Raw genomic sequence first — 14900 nt, 5'->3', positions numbered from 1 at the left:
GATGTGTTTGCAGTGCCTTATAAGACAACCAACTGGAGATACCAACTTAGGTGGTGAATATTTGGGTTTGGAATTTGACGGGGAGGTTCTACCTGGAGATATACATTTGTGAATCTAACATATTTAAGGACATAAGACCAGCTGAGATCCCCAAAGATACAGGTAGGAAACGTCCTTGGACTGAGCCCTGAATCATTTTTCTTATAGGATTCAGAAATTCAGCTTTCTTAATGCAGGATTTCCCCCTTGGCCCCAGCCCAGCTGTCCTGAGCGTCTCTAGGTGTTCCGCTTACATATACCGACAGGTGAGAACAATTGTCAAGCTGCAGTTCTTTTGCAGAGTTGTTTTTTTTTTTTAATTTTCAGAGTTGTCTTCTTTGACAGAGTGCCCTTTGGTCCATCCCTAACCTCCGCTAAGCATTTTGGTAGTTTTCCCTGCTCTCCATCTTGTATTGTTCTTTTCTTCACAGTCCTCCATAATAGTACTTAGTATGGTTTTTGTTCATGTGTGCCTGGGGTGGAAGGCAAGGGGGTTCTCCATCTTTTTGTCCCCAGTACTTTGAATATCACCTGCATATAACAGCATAGAGTTTGTAGAATTGAGTATGGTTTCTTAAGGTTCACAAATTGGCTTCTGTTTTATATTATACACATGCATATATATATGTATGTATTATATATATAGGTATACACACATATTCACATATTTGGTAAAGTATATAATACATATTTTATAATAAATATTTTGCATATTTTATGCCTTTTCTCTAGTATGTCAAATATATAGTGTGTGTATGTGTATGTATATATATGTGCGTGTGTGTACATACGTATTTTTTTCCTCAATAACTTTTCATTTCTTCTCTCAAGCATTTAGCACTGAGGCTTAGGAGCCCAAAAATATGTATATGAAGAAAGAGGTTCTCATAGGCACATTCAAAGTTTTTAACTCCATCCAATGTGCCATCTTATTCAACATTTTCAATACTAAAGCTGACACTTATTTTTCCCGTTAGAAATGCTAGCCGTCTGGAAAATTGTGTGTGTATGTGTGTGTGTGTGTGTGCGCGTTAAAGGTGAAATCTCTACAGAAAGCAATTTAAGAGGCTTCGGGAAATCCTCATTCCTCTGGATAGCTTTTGGGTCTTAAATCTAGGAATCTGTATGTTTTCTCAGTATTAGGAGTTTAATTTTAGGGACTGAACCCTCATCAGCTAGGTAAAATAAAGGGTCTGGCACCATGCCTGTATTAGCAACAGTCCATGACAACCCTAATGAGAATCTGGGCAGAGCCCTGGTGGGACTCCGATTTATGTCCCATTAGAAATTTAGGAATGCTGCGCTCACCAAGCTGGGAGGCTATGGCACAGACCTGCAGGACCAGGGACAGGGTGGGAATGCTAATGGAGCTCTGTGTCCCCCTCACCAGGAAGCTCTGGCCTGCCCTAGTAATTTTTTCCCCCACTTTAATGGATGGGTGGATCAGGGCCACAGAGCAGCACATACCCGGTGACCAGTGATGCTTGGCCTTCCAGTACTGGCGAGGGGATAGGGATGCTATGGCCAACATGTATTTGTTAGGGGTAGCTGGGTGTTGCTTTGCAGGAACACGGGTCTAAGGTTCCCAGGTACTGTAACTTTTTAAGAGAAGCTGGGTATCAAAGTTTTCATGTGAAATCATCTGGCTTTTCAATTTTGGCTTCAAAAAAAAAATTTTTTTTTTTTTTAAATATGGGATGAATTACCTAAACTCAACCTATTGATTTTATTTCCTGGCCGCTCAAATCGACTGTTGGGAACTTTTTTCTGCTTAAGCATAAACTGTTAATACTTCTGCCCGAAAGCCAGTCTTGGTCTTCCTCTCTGAGAGCCGTCCTGTCCAGGTCCTGACGGACTCCTGCTAAACCCTATCTGCCTTTCCTCCATGGCACATACCACACGGCACCTGTTGGGTGTCTGTTTGCTTCCTGCCTGTCTCCTCACTAACACGTAAGCTGCTTGAGAGAGGGCCTTTGCCGTTCTGTGCATGGCTGCATCCTTGCCGTTGGCGTCCCACGGCTACTTACTGTGTGAGTGGTCCACCACGCTGAGGCCTCAGACACTTTACAAAATATGAATAGAAGGACCTTGTCACAAGGCGAGTACAGTGATGTGCAGAAGGGACCAGCAGAAGCAGAGAAGAGATGACTCACCACAGACAGTGAACGATTGTTCTGGCCAGGGTCAGGAGTTCAGGAAGCAGCAAATATTCCCCAAACAAGGGGTGGCAAGCATTTTCTCAGCACCTGCTGTATGCTGAGTGATTTGTTTGTTTGCTTTTTTCACCCAGAGGGAGTGGTAAGGAAACTACCCAAATGGTTTCTTTTTCCATTCTTTAAGCAGCATTGATTGAGAGGTTATATGATCCACAAAGGACAAGGGATGGCTGCCGGATGTTCACTCAGAGCTCTGCAGACGTTGATGGGGGCGCAGGAGGCAGAGGGACTTCTGAGGAGCAGTGTCCCTAGAGAGCAGCGCCAGGTGGTCCGGGGCCCCTAATCCCCTACTGTCCCTCCAGGTCTCCTCACTAGTGTCGCAGGGAATGGTAGGTTGCTCTTGAACCACAGAGCCAACGCTCTGTAGCACAAAGTCCAAATGAAATCTCTTGTGACCCCCCCAAACACAGGCTCCCGCCCGTCCCCCAGTCCTCCTCTGTCTCTTTCCCAGCAGCTGGCCTCCTTTACCTCCCAGGCCCGACACCACTTATCCCCGTACCCTCCCTCACCCTCTGAACGCTCACCAGGCACTGCGTCTCCTTCTTCTGAAATGCATTTCTTGGTTTTGTCTCTCTTGTGCCAGTCAAAGGGTAGACTCTCATCATCTGAAGGCTTCTTGCTGGTCTGTTTCCCTGTCCAATTCATCATCTCTGCTGTTGGTGGGTGAGCTTCCACATATGAACACCTGAGTGCGGTATTTGTATACATGGAAGCTTCTGCTGGCTCCCTCTGAGCTCTGGCAGGACGTGCAAATGCTTTCTGTCCTGTCTGCTGTCCGCCCAGCCTCCCCACCCCCAGCACTTTCCGAACTGTGCCTGGGCTTCCTCACGCCTTCCGGGCGGCATCAGCACCCGCTAAGGTATCACCGCTGTGTGCCAGGCCTCGGGCTACTGTGTGCTCTTCTCCCTGGAGCTCTTTCCTTCCCTGGGGGCCTCTCCACCCCTAGAAACCTCTGCACATAATAGGCTCTTAATGGCTAAAGATTAAGTAAAGGATTTTTTTTTTTTTTTGGCTCTATATTTTGATGTAAACCTCTATCTCCATAACCTTGAATCCTTGCCAGTCTGTGTAGAGAAGAGAATTGTGAGGTGCATTCCGGCCTGACCCCCAGCCTGCCCTCTCCTATCCTAGTTGGTTATGGATTCTGCACATTTGGGGGAGACTTCTGGCTGGTTGTATGTGCTGAGAGTTCCTCCTTGCTCATCCATCAGTGTGGTGGTTTCCGGTGGAAATGGAACTTTTTCTACACTTCTTGCTTATTTATTTGGTTTTATTTTTAAAATCTTTATCTATGTAATAACGTATGCCACTGGCTTTACTGACTAGAGACTGTCATTTAGAAAGTATTCCCAGTTTTAAATGTACTAACAGTGTTCCACATAAACATGACATTTTTTCCTAACATAGCAGAGGATTTGTATACAGCTGTTCTTTTCCTCTCACATAACTCTTTCTGTACCCCCAACCCCTACTGATTCAAGGATAATTGAGAAGGTCCCACTGGCAGGTGCTTTCCAGAACCTGCCCATGGTGGCTCAGCTGCAGCCTGGGAGCTGTGGGTGGCGGCCAGTCTCAGCCCTTCGTGTGCAGTCTTTTTGCTTCAGTAGGTACTAGTGGGGAGCCCAAGATCGCAATTTCTTCTCGTGGCTACAACCTTCCCTATGCCTTGTTACTCCCTCACACAGCCTGCAGCTGCCACACATGGGTTTGGGATTTTTTTTTTTTTTTTAATGATCTGCCTTCACTGTCTCTTTTAGAACGTTTTTTAAAAGATTTTATTTATTTATTTGATAGAGAGAAACACAGCGAGAGAGGGAACACAAGCAGAGGGAGTGGGAGAGGGAGAAGCAGGCTTCCCGCTGAGCAGGGAGCTCAATGCGGGGCTCAATCCCAGGACCTTAGATCATGACCGGAGCCAAAAGCAGACGCTTAACTGACTGAGCCATCCATGTGCCCCTAGAACTTTTTTTTTTTTCATTTGTTGTTTGCAGAAGTTAAACACAGTCTAGGCATGTTTTAATTCCTCTAAGAGTCGAGAAAACTTTAGGAGTCAGTGCAGTGGCTGTATTATTGAAATATTAAAGTTAAAACTTTAAGTCCTTAAGGGCAGGAAATTAACTAATTAAGGTTACTATGTTTATTTTTTTACATGGCATCTGTAAGGGTTTGTTCAAAAAGTGAGCATGTTTTTTAAGAAACTGGTTTTATCATTAAGCAAATAAGTAGTTCAGGAATTGCAATGACTTTGCATTACTTATGCTATGCTTTCTATGCTGACATGACAGATACCAGCATTTGTCACTGTGAGCCAAATGTAGATCTTTGATTTGCAGCTGGTAGTTCTTTCTCTGTGAGATCAGTAGCACTCTATATTCCTTTGCTAAAGTTTATATGACATACCTCATCACGTAGTGCGTTAAAAACACTCAGCAAATTTTAATTGTCTAGAGATTATTTTCTGCAGTTGTTTCTTTTTAAATTTATAAACTTGGTCACCATTGTGTTTGGTCTGGCACTTTGTAATAACTCCAGGAACCAAGCAGATTTTAAAAATAGTGCAGTGGCTATCTCATTGATACGTCCGAAGTTAAAAATTTAAATCCCAAAAGGTCAGAAAATTAATTAAGCTAAAGTGGTTATGTTCATAGTCACATTATTCCTAGTTAGTGTGATATCAACCGTGGCTATGATTCCTTGTGCCTCTGAAGTATACGGTGACTCCCAGAGCTCCAGTCTGGACAAATGTGTGACCAGCAACTGTTCCGTGGAATTACAGAGGGTCACTTTATACAGCAGCTGACTGATCACTTACAAATGTTGATTTTGCTTTCTTCTTGCAGGAAGGTTACACTGCAAAATCATTTTCTTATAGAAAAAGGGTTATGTACTTTAAGAAGAATTCCACATTTTTAAAAAATTGCAAAAAAAAAAAAAAAGATTCCCAGTCAAGATTGGAATAGCAATGCTTCTTAAAGCATATAAATTATTTTTGAGATCTTGTATACAGCTATTCAAGAATATATTTGTTTAGCATGTAAGAGGATTCCTAGTGCTAAAATAAAAATCTAGTTTTTAAGGAAAAAATAAAGTAAGCCTAGTAGCTTTGCTATTTAATATCCTTCATGAAAAGGAAAGTACATATTTTCAGGGAATTTTTTGACCTTAATGACTTGAGCTCAGTCACAACTGTTAGTCAGATTGTCTTTCAATAGATAACAGTGATTGCATGTTTTCAGACTTTTTCTGGGCTCTGAAGGCTATGTGAATAAATAGGTCTCTCTCTCTCTTTTCTTTTTTTCCAATAAATGATACTTGCTCATTAACAGCTGCTGCCAGTTTTCTTCCATATTCCCCACCTCCTGAATCACTCTTCTCACACTGCTGGGATGCCTTTTCAGGAAAACGTAGATCTTTTAGAGATATGAGATGTTAAAAAGAAGTTGAAAAATAGGATACCGCAGCTCTCCTGAGGAGAGGATCTTGGGGCTCGCCTATGTACACAGTGGTTATCACCCTGCACAAGAATGCCCCCTGTATACTATCTGCATTATTTTACTTTGCTTACTTGTATGTCTTAAAATCCCAGCAAACAAATTCATTTAATTTATAAGCATTAGGAAATACTCAACACCATTAGTCACTTGGGAAATGCAAATGCAAACTACCAAATCTAACACTGCACACCCATGGGGATGGCTAGAATTGAAAAGACTGACGGTTTGCCAGTGTTGACAAGGATGAGGAGCAACCAAAGTGTGCACACAGGACTGGTAAGAAAGCAAAATGCCACAACCATGTCTTTCTGTTGGAAACAGCCTCACTGTCTCTGTAAAGTTAGACGTACACTTGCTCTGCGTGTCTGTTGGAGGCATGACAGAGTAATTCCAATCTTAGGTGTCTACCCAGGAGATATAGGAGCATATGTCCACGCAAAGACCAGTATATAAATATTTATAGAATTATTCATAATATCCTAAAACTGGAAACAACCCAGATGTGTGATAATGAGTGAGTGAATTAAACAAATTGTGGTATACTCATACAGTGGACTACCAGTCAGGAACAAAAGGGAATTGGGCACAGAAACACCCGACAGATCTCAAAGCCTTAGGCTAAGGGAATAGGCCAGACAGAAAAGACTGTAAAGTCTGATTCTATTTATATGGCAGTCTAGAAAAGGCAAAACTATAGTGGCAGAGTGGATCGATGATTGCCAGGGGCCAGGTCTGGGGGGGTGGGGGGGATAGGATTGCATGCTGGATGGCAGGAAGGAATGTTTGGAGGCAATGGAAATGTTCTGTGTTTTGGTTATGCAGGAGGTTATGTGACTGCATATCTTTACCAAAATGCATTGAATTGCACACTTAAAATGGCTCAACTTTATTGTACGTTAGCTATAACTCAAGGTGATTAACAAAAACATAACTTCTGTAGAGTCTTATATGTTACTGAGAACTCAGTAAATTGGCAATCTGAGAAGATAAACAATTTTTTTTTTAAATCAGAAATAGAAACATTTTGTGGGAGGTGGAGACAGCCAGTGTAGAGAGTGCCTGATGGGGGTGGCAGGGAAAGGTGACCTGAGGGTACCAAACAAGTTACATGGGTGCTTGGTGGCAAGAGGCCAGATTATCTCTTAAGAATGTTTGCTCCATGCCTGTGAGATAGCATCCCATTTTCCTTGAAATTATTAGTATCACAGGAAATCTTTGAAACATCACACATTTAACAGATTCTTCTTTCTAATGAACTTAAGTTTAGAGATATTCATAGATTAGAACAAAGCAATGTCTAGAGCAGCCCCTACAGCTGCCAGTAGGGGCCATGAGGAATTATCTTGTTTTCAGCCTTTACCTTTATTTGCCTATAATGGGTTTGCTAGATTTGTGCTTTGTCTTTAGCTTCACAAATTTTGCATCCATTAGAGTTTATAAGGGCAAAAGTATTGAGAGTGTTAATGCTGTCAGGAAACAGGAGTAATTGTATTGGAAAGGAAAATGATAGTACAAAAATGGAAGTGGCTGGAATAAGGAGAATGCCACCGTGGCTGGTCTGGGAGGCTGGGCAGTGGGAATGACAGGAAGAGTGGTAGGACGCAGTGGTGAGAGAAGGCGCATCTGATGGTTGGCAAGGGACAAGAAAAATAGATGGCTGGCTGGAATGGAAGAACAACAAAACCATTTTGAACCCATGGTCTAGAGGATGGGCATTATGGTTAAATACTCATTAGCTTATGGTTAATTCAGGAGAGAGGAGTTTGCTCCTGAAGGCGAAGTAAGATTTGGCTGAATTGCCACTCATGAAACTTGAACCGTCCAGCTTTCAGCATCATCAGCTCTGAGCCCGTTGGAATTTGCAGAACATCAAAGTGGGCTCTGAGGCAGCTGCTGCTAGCTCAGTGTCTAAGAAATTCCTTATGACACTGCCAAGCTCGTGGAGAGGGAGGGTTACCTGCCTTGACAGATTTCAGTGTTGCTGGAATGGTTTTATTTTGAGGAAAGATTCCTGCTACCTGCAAATTGGTAGACAGGCATCCAGATTCTAGAGATCTTCATCTTTCCCAGTTTATTAAATCCAGAGTAACTCACGGTAGAACCATCTTGCAGATCCCATCTGCGCGTAAGTTGAGCAGGTTGAATTTCAACTGTACCTCAGGTGAACCTCTGATCTGTGACCAGACAGACAGCCATTTCCCAAGCTCAAGGGTGGCACTGTCTATGGTGTTTACATGATTTTGTTTAAAAAGCTGGGAATGCAAAGGCAAGTGCTGAGCTTGCTGGTAAGAAATGCAGGGTTCCCAGTACAGCACAAGCAAGGGAGAGGAGAGAGTGTTTGGCGTGCCTACGGGAACAATCTGTAGTTGCACTTGCTTGCTTTGGCTGTAAATTGTGCATGTTTTTAATTGTGAAGGAAAATAAAATTGTAGAACACATATGAAAACCTGGAAATAGATTTTTTTATATTAATGCCTAATAGGCAAATTCTCATGAAGGAGTTTGGAATGTTCTGTATCTTTCTGGGAATGAAACTCCTGGTACCAACTCCCTATGCCCCTCATAACAGCTAAGTCCATTGTAACTTTCAGTAATTGGTTTTTTATTAAAATAAGAGACTGCAGTATAAATTTTAGCGACTAGGCTAAATAGGCATTAACAGGCCCTGGGATCCAACCACAATTTGTAACATCGTTCCTTTGGGAAAATAGATTCTAAGTGCCCAATAACTAACTTACAAATAGACTTTTGAATCATAGTCCATTTGAGAATAAGGAACTGTTTGTGATAGTAATACCTTCAATTGGCTTGCTTGAGAACTGCACAGAAGGGACCTATATTCTGCCACACATGTGCAGTGAACCCAGCTAGTCTGGGTTTGATCAGAGATTATTGCGAGTGGGCACTGAAAGCTGAGGAATTAAAACAAAAGTAGAGGCTGGAGACAAGTCAAGGGTGGAGTAGGAGGATGCATCTGGAGAGGTTTTAGTGGTAAGGAAGGTGTTCAGTCTCACAGGCAAAGGTGTGATTCTGCACAGATGAAGTGAGAGAACAGAACGGTTCAGGTAGAAACGGAGGTGAGAAGTAGAGAACATTGCAAGCAAAAGGAGTAAGATGCAAAGAAAAGAAGGATCAACCAGAAAATAGACTCTTAACTCTGGAGAACAAACTGAGGGCTGCTGGAGGGGAGGTGGGGGGTGGGGGAAATGGGTGATGGGGATTAAGGAGGGCATGTGATGAGCACCGGCTGTTGTATGGAAGTGATGAATCACCCGGTTCTATGCCTGAGTTAATATTACACTGTATGTTAACTAACTGGAATTTAAATAAAAACTTGAAAAAAAGAAAAAAGGAAAGGAAAATATAATGCAAAATGTACCAGGAAGACAGAATGGCCCACATAGCAACAGTAATGTTTGGCACTCTCTCTACGCCCGGAGAGCATGGCTGCCATGTTTCTAACAGTCTGCAGTTTGGCACAGCCTCGGGGGCATCATTCACTCCCATTGGGCATCTCCTGCTCCAGGACGCCAGGGGCTGCCCTCCCACCCCGTCTGTGTACTAGTAGCCTTCTCTTCCATGTTCGGTACTACGCACGTATCTGTTGTGCAGTTACTACATTTTATTAGACAAGAAGCATGAGAGCAGTTGTTGCGTGCTCAGTCTGTGTGCCCTCACGTTGTCTTGGTCACAAGCCATGTCTTTTCATCTCTTATCCATTATGCCAAGTGTAGTAGTGCTGCATTACCAGTGGGCTCAGGGAGTTGTCTTTGTCTTTGCTCAGTCTGCTGTACTAAAAATACCATAGCCTGGGTGGCTTCCACAACACAAATCCATTCCTCGTGGTTCTGAAGGCTGGGAAGTCTAAGATCAAGGTGCCCGCAGATCCATTGTCTGACAGTGGCCCTCTTCCTGGTTTATGGACTGGCTGCCTTCATGCTGTGTCCTCCTGTGGCCAAAGGGGCAAAGTGGGGTGGGGCGGGGAGAGAGAAAGGGAGAGAAGGAAGAAACTCTCTTGTAGCTTCTTAAGGGCACTAATCTCATTGTGAGTGCTTGCCCCTGTGACCTAATGACCTCCCAAAGGCCCCCACCTTCAAATACCATCACACTGGGGATTAGGGTTTCAATGTCTCAATTTTCAGGGGATACCAACTCCATTTCAGGGGATACCAAAGTCCATAGCACTTTGCGTGGTTCAACCTGAAAACATTTCAATTTAGTATCATCTGTGTTCCCCAGGCCACTGCAGGCTGTGGCATAGGAGGCCCTCAGGAAGAGGGGCCACGTGGGCGACTCTGTGTCCCTGCCTGCCGATGTTGAAACTCCAGCTCCCTTTCAGGTCCTTCCCTACACAGTTGATGGATTGACTGACTGTGGGAGGAAGGGGAAGATTTACATGCAGTAACCACCTTTCTGCCATTCACAGTCCCAGTGTTGGGCACCCTCCCTGCTCATGGCCCAGAGCCTCACACCCCGACAGGTGGTCAGCTGCCGACACTCAGGCTGAGGAAGAAGGGTCCAGTCTGTCTTCCTGAGTGGGCCAGAAATACTCCCACGTGGAGAAAGTACCCTTTATAATACTACTACCGCTGCATATCTTCATTTGTACGTGCCCCCTTACAAAAATGCCACAGGCAGGGTCTCCTTATCTCAGGGGTTTGTATTTTTCAACCTTTTCCTCCATAAATCCATGGGGAGGGGGTGGCAATGGGAGGAAAGGGCACTGGGCTAGACTGTGCCTCCACGGTAGTATTGGCATGTTGGCCACAGACCAGATCTGCAGAGCTTGCCTCATCCCTTTGAGTAAAATATTTCCCAGGAGGTTTTTCTGTCCACCATGCATCGACCCCTGGCAAGCACACTCCTCAGAATTGCCCAGACTTGTCTGAGCTCCCCGGTGAGCACACCCAGGCCGCCACACCGGGATTTCCCTGAGTGGGTGGGAGTTTTTCTACCCAGATTCTAAAGGGCAGGCTGTTTGCACAGATAAGGTAAACATAGATGTTTTTTCTGAGATTCAGAATTATGCAACTAATGAAGAGTGAAAAAGTATAAAGTTTCCTTTATTTTTACTAAAAGTCAACTTTTATTCTTAGGATACTCTTCTATCAATTATGCTTCTGTTATTACCTTGACAAAGAAGGCATTGTCAGTGATGGCATTTATTCCCCGCCTCAAGTAGTACCACTGTGTATTTTCCTAGATGTAGGAAATTCTTAGTGCATAAATAGTAACCAGAGGAAGAATGGGCTTCGTTGAGTGCTTATAATGTGCCAAGCCCAGTGTTAAGCAGGTGGCACCAATTAGCTCATTTGTTTGTAACAAAAGTGCTATGAGGTTACCTATTAGCTCTGTTTTACACTAAAGAATTGCCGTTTAAAGAGGCCAAGTAACTTGCCCAAGGTCACAGAGGTAATAAGTAGAGAGTTGAGACCAGACCCTGAGCCATCTGAGCACAGAACGGGACTCTAGACCACAGTTATGCCTCAAATACATCTTTCTGATAAGTGTTGTCTCAAGTCTCTTGTCAAGAATGAAAACGGAGCAGTGAGACAATAGAACTTGTGCCGCCCTTTGTGATGGTAGCTGATCCTCAGTTTAACTAGAGGTAGAAAGATTCCTGTCCATTCGACATATTTCTTTAAGGTGGTAATTTATGTTATCAGGTGGATAAATTATATATAAATGTAGTTTAATAGCCAAAGGACAGTTGTCCAGACAGATAATTTCAGCAGACTTTTGTGCTCCCCTCATTAACTTAAACCATATTTTTTATTATGAGCTAAAGATTTCATTCTTATATTTGAACCAGATATCCTAATCATAGTCATAAATTCAACTGGGAAGTCAGACATACTTTTTTTTTTTTAAATCTGAAGAAAGATGCTGTGCTTTAATTGCATCTGATTAAGACATCACACCAAGGCACTTATTTCGGCTGGTAGTGATGTCTTAAAAAGTACTGTTTTAAAATGTTTAATTTGATTAGATATTTTCTGTAACATGAAAAAATGATCAGTTTGTGTCTTCTTCTAATGACCCATGGGGAGAAATTTTAATTTGAAGATTTCAGCAGAGGATAGAAATTAATCTTTTATGTATATCCCCTAATACCTTTTGGAGGCTTTAGAGATTATCTGTGCAAACTGAGAAATGTTTGCCATTTAAGTTTTAGCAACTTTATCTTTTGAAAAAAAAAAAAAACCAAAAAAACAACATCACACTTTGGTTTATATGGAGTTTCCCATTCTAGAGGCACCAAGAATAATATATATGTATTATAAAGGAGGAGGGAGAAAAACAGTCATAAGAACCTTAACAATTAAAGTTCCAATGGAGAAGAATTTGGATGCTCTGGTTCAGCCTAGACTGCAACCAGAGTAGGTTATTGTAAATATCAAATGTAAATATCATTAAAGGGGATGTTTTCACCCATAAAACAGACCTAGCAGGCAGTTCAATGGAATTTTAATGTACATTTATGTATACTCACATCAAATTAAACTCTGTATGTTTTATATTAGAATGGGCCTGTCCTCACTTTCAGGAACTTTTGATTTTTTTCTTAAGTTCTGTTTTTGATATATTGAACACATAAAAACATAACACCCCCCCCCACTCTTGTTTCAGGCAACAAGGGCAGCCATTACGCAGCACTGCACTGACCTTGGGAATCTGTTGGGCAAGGAGAATGACGTGGCCCTCATCATCGATGGCCATACCCTGAAATATGCGCTCTCCTTTGAAGTCAGGAGAAGCTTCCTGGATTTGGCGCTCTCCTGTAAAGCGGTCATATGCTGCAGGTAGGCATGCGCAGGCTGTGCGTGGTTCACATTCCAACGTGGCTATCTCCTGTGCTTTTATTAAAAAAGATTATGCATAGAAATTATAGGGGTAAAGTTTCATTTAAAAAACAAGCAAAACAAAAATACTAGTTTAACTGTCCGTTCACAGATTTGGGGGGAAACAGTTAGTGGTTTTTACAATTTTGTTTATTGTCTTCTGAGAAGATAAAAGAAGAGCCAGAGCCTCTCTCCTGGGAGATTAACTGGAATAAGTTAGAAGAGCCCTATGTACGTGGGTCCTTGGTTCTGGATATCTGAGCTCAACTTCCAAGACCTGTGGGATATATAGTGGATATTTCTATTCAGTCAGTAAGGAGCTTTGGTTGGGTCCATGCCATACCAATTTTTGTGTTAGGATCTAACCAGATAACTTTGTTCGTTTTTTTTGTTTTTGTTTTTGTTTTTAATTCCAGCTACTTAACATACAATGTTATATTAGTTTCAGGTGAAGGACTCTTGTTGTTTTTTCATGAAATCTGGCAAGGTTTTTGAGGGTGGGCTTTGCTACATTCCACTGACTACTGGCCATGTGAGGTCCAGTTCTGATAGAGATTTGAGAGTCAGAATGATAAAGAAAATGAGCTGCTAGAAAGATGAGCAGCACCACCATGATTGTGCAGCCAACGACTTGAAAGGTGAGAGGAGAGCTTCTCTCTTCTGAAAACACTGTGCGTGGGCAGTACCTGGTACACGGTTAAAGGCATAATCCATATCATTGGATTAATAATCTCATTTATGCTTGCTCTTATATTTTATGGTTACATAGTTTTGTACATTGTTTTCTTGGGTATTTTGTCAGAAGTCAGTTATCGGGATGCTTTTAAATTCCTCACTGCAATACTCCTTGAAGAACGCCAGTTGGGGCTTTGATCATGGTTGTCACACTGACAAGATGGTCTTGCTGTTTCTGCCTTACTGAAAGCCCCTGGTGAGATCATCTGCCAGTCCTCTCCACCCGGACCTCTCATGTTTGGGATGGCCAGTAAGTCTGGGAGAAAGCTATTAGGAAAATCTCTCCCTTGTCTCCCCAGCCTTGCTCCCCACTCCCAGGGGTTCTTACCTGAGACCAAGAGTTTATTGCCATTCCCCCGTGAGTACACGTCCCTGCTCAGCACCCTGAACCGTCTCCCCACGATGGTAGCTCTCTCTCGCTTTATCCTGCTCTCTCGGTCCCTTTCTGTAATTTGGAACATGGCCTCAAAGGCCAAGGAGGACTGGGGTGGCGGCTGGTGGAGGTTCCATGGTGGAAGAGAATGTAGCTGTTGTGCTGTGGTTGTAGGCTGTTCAAGGGCCCCAGGATGCTGGGGGAGGAAGAGTTCAAATGTGTCTGAAACAGTGAATGAGAACTTGGTGTTGCCTCTAAGTCAGGAAACTCGGTGCAGCTGAAAGGGACCTGAGATAGTGAGGGATGACCAGAGCATTTGGAAATGAACGGCCATGCTTCTTGGTTTTATGATGATCTCCCGTCCTTTCTTTTCTTTTTTAAACAACTTTATTGAGATATAATTCACATATCATACAATTCACCCATTTAGAGTGTATAGTTCAATAGCTTTTAGTATATTCAGAGAGTTTTGTAACCATCACCACAACCAATTTTAGAATATTTTAATCACCCCCAAAAGAAACCCTCTTATCTATTATTAATCAATCCCCATCCTCCTTCACCCTCCCCTAACCTCCCTCAGTACTAAACAGCCACGAATCTGCTTTCTTATCTGTACAGATTTACCCATTAGGGACATTTCATATGAATGCAGTTATATAAGATGTGGTCTTTTTCTGATTTCTTTCACTCAGCATAATGTTTACAAGGTTCATCCATGTTGTAGAATATATCAGTACCTCATTCCTTTTCCCAGCTGAATAATATTCCAATGGTATGGATATACCATTGTTAGTCATCCATCTTGGTTAGCATTTGGATTGTTTATAGTTTTTGACCATTATGAGTAATGCCACTGTGAGGATTCACATACAAATTTTTGTATGGACATCCGTTTTCATTTCTTTTGGGTATATACCAAGGAGTAGAAATGCTGGGTCAGCTGGTAAGTCTATGTTTAATGTCTTGAAGAACTGTCAGACTGGTTTCCAAAGTGGCTATACCCTTTTATATTCCCACCAGCAGTTTGTGAGTGTTCTAGCTTGGCCACATCTATCCATTGATTATTATCTGTCTTTTTCATTGTTTAGCCTAGTAGTTGTAAAGTGGTATCTCATAGTTTTGATTGCATTTCCCTGATGGTTAATGATGTTGAGCATCCTTTCATGTCCTTACTGGCCTTTTATATATATTCGTTTTT

The 14900-nt window shown here is 42.5% G+C and overlaps 1 protein-coding gene across 4 annotated transcripts in view; it reads left to right on the top strand.

Moving 5' to 3' along the window:
* The window catches only part of ATP8A2 (ATPase phospholipid transporting 8A2), a 493533-nt gene that overhangs the window by 186186 nt on the left and 292447 nt on the right, over positions 1 to 14900 (top strand). For all 4 annotated transcript variants that reach the window (XM_025874698.2, XM_073894767.1, XM_073894766.1 and 1 more), the window contains one exon: positions 12380 to 12552. In XM_025874698.2, the coding sequence (XP_025730483.1) occupies positions 12380 to 12552 (173 nt within the window). The remainder of the gene's footprint in view (positions 1 to 12379; positions 12553 to 14900) is intronic.

The sequence above is a fragment of the Callorhinus ursinus genome, unplaced genomic scaffold, assembly GCF_003265705.2.
Source record: "Callorhinus ursinus isolate GAN/ISIS: 27379988/994484 unplaced genomic scaffold, GSC_fseal_2.0 scaffold7, whole genome shotgun sequence".
Classification (NCBI taxonomy): Eukaryota; Metazoa; Chordata; class Mammalia; order Carnivora; family Otariidae; genus Callorhinus; species Callorhinus ursinus.
The sequence above is the reverse complement of the archived record's forward strand: the minus strand, read 5'-3'. Positions and strand labels throughout refer to the sequence as shown.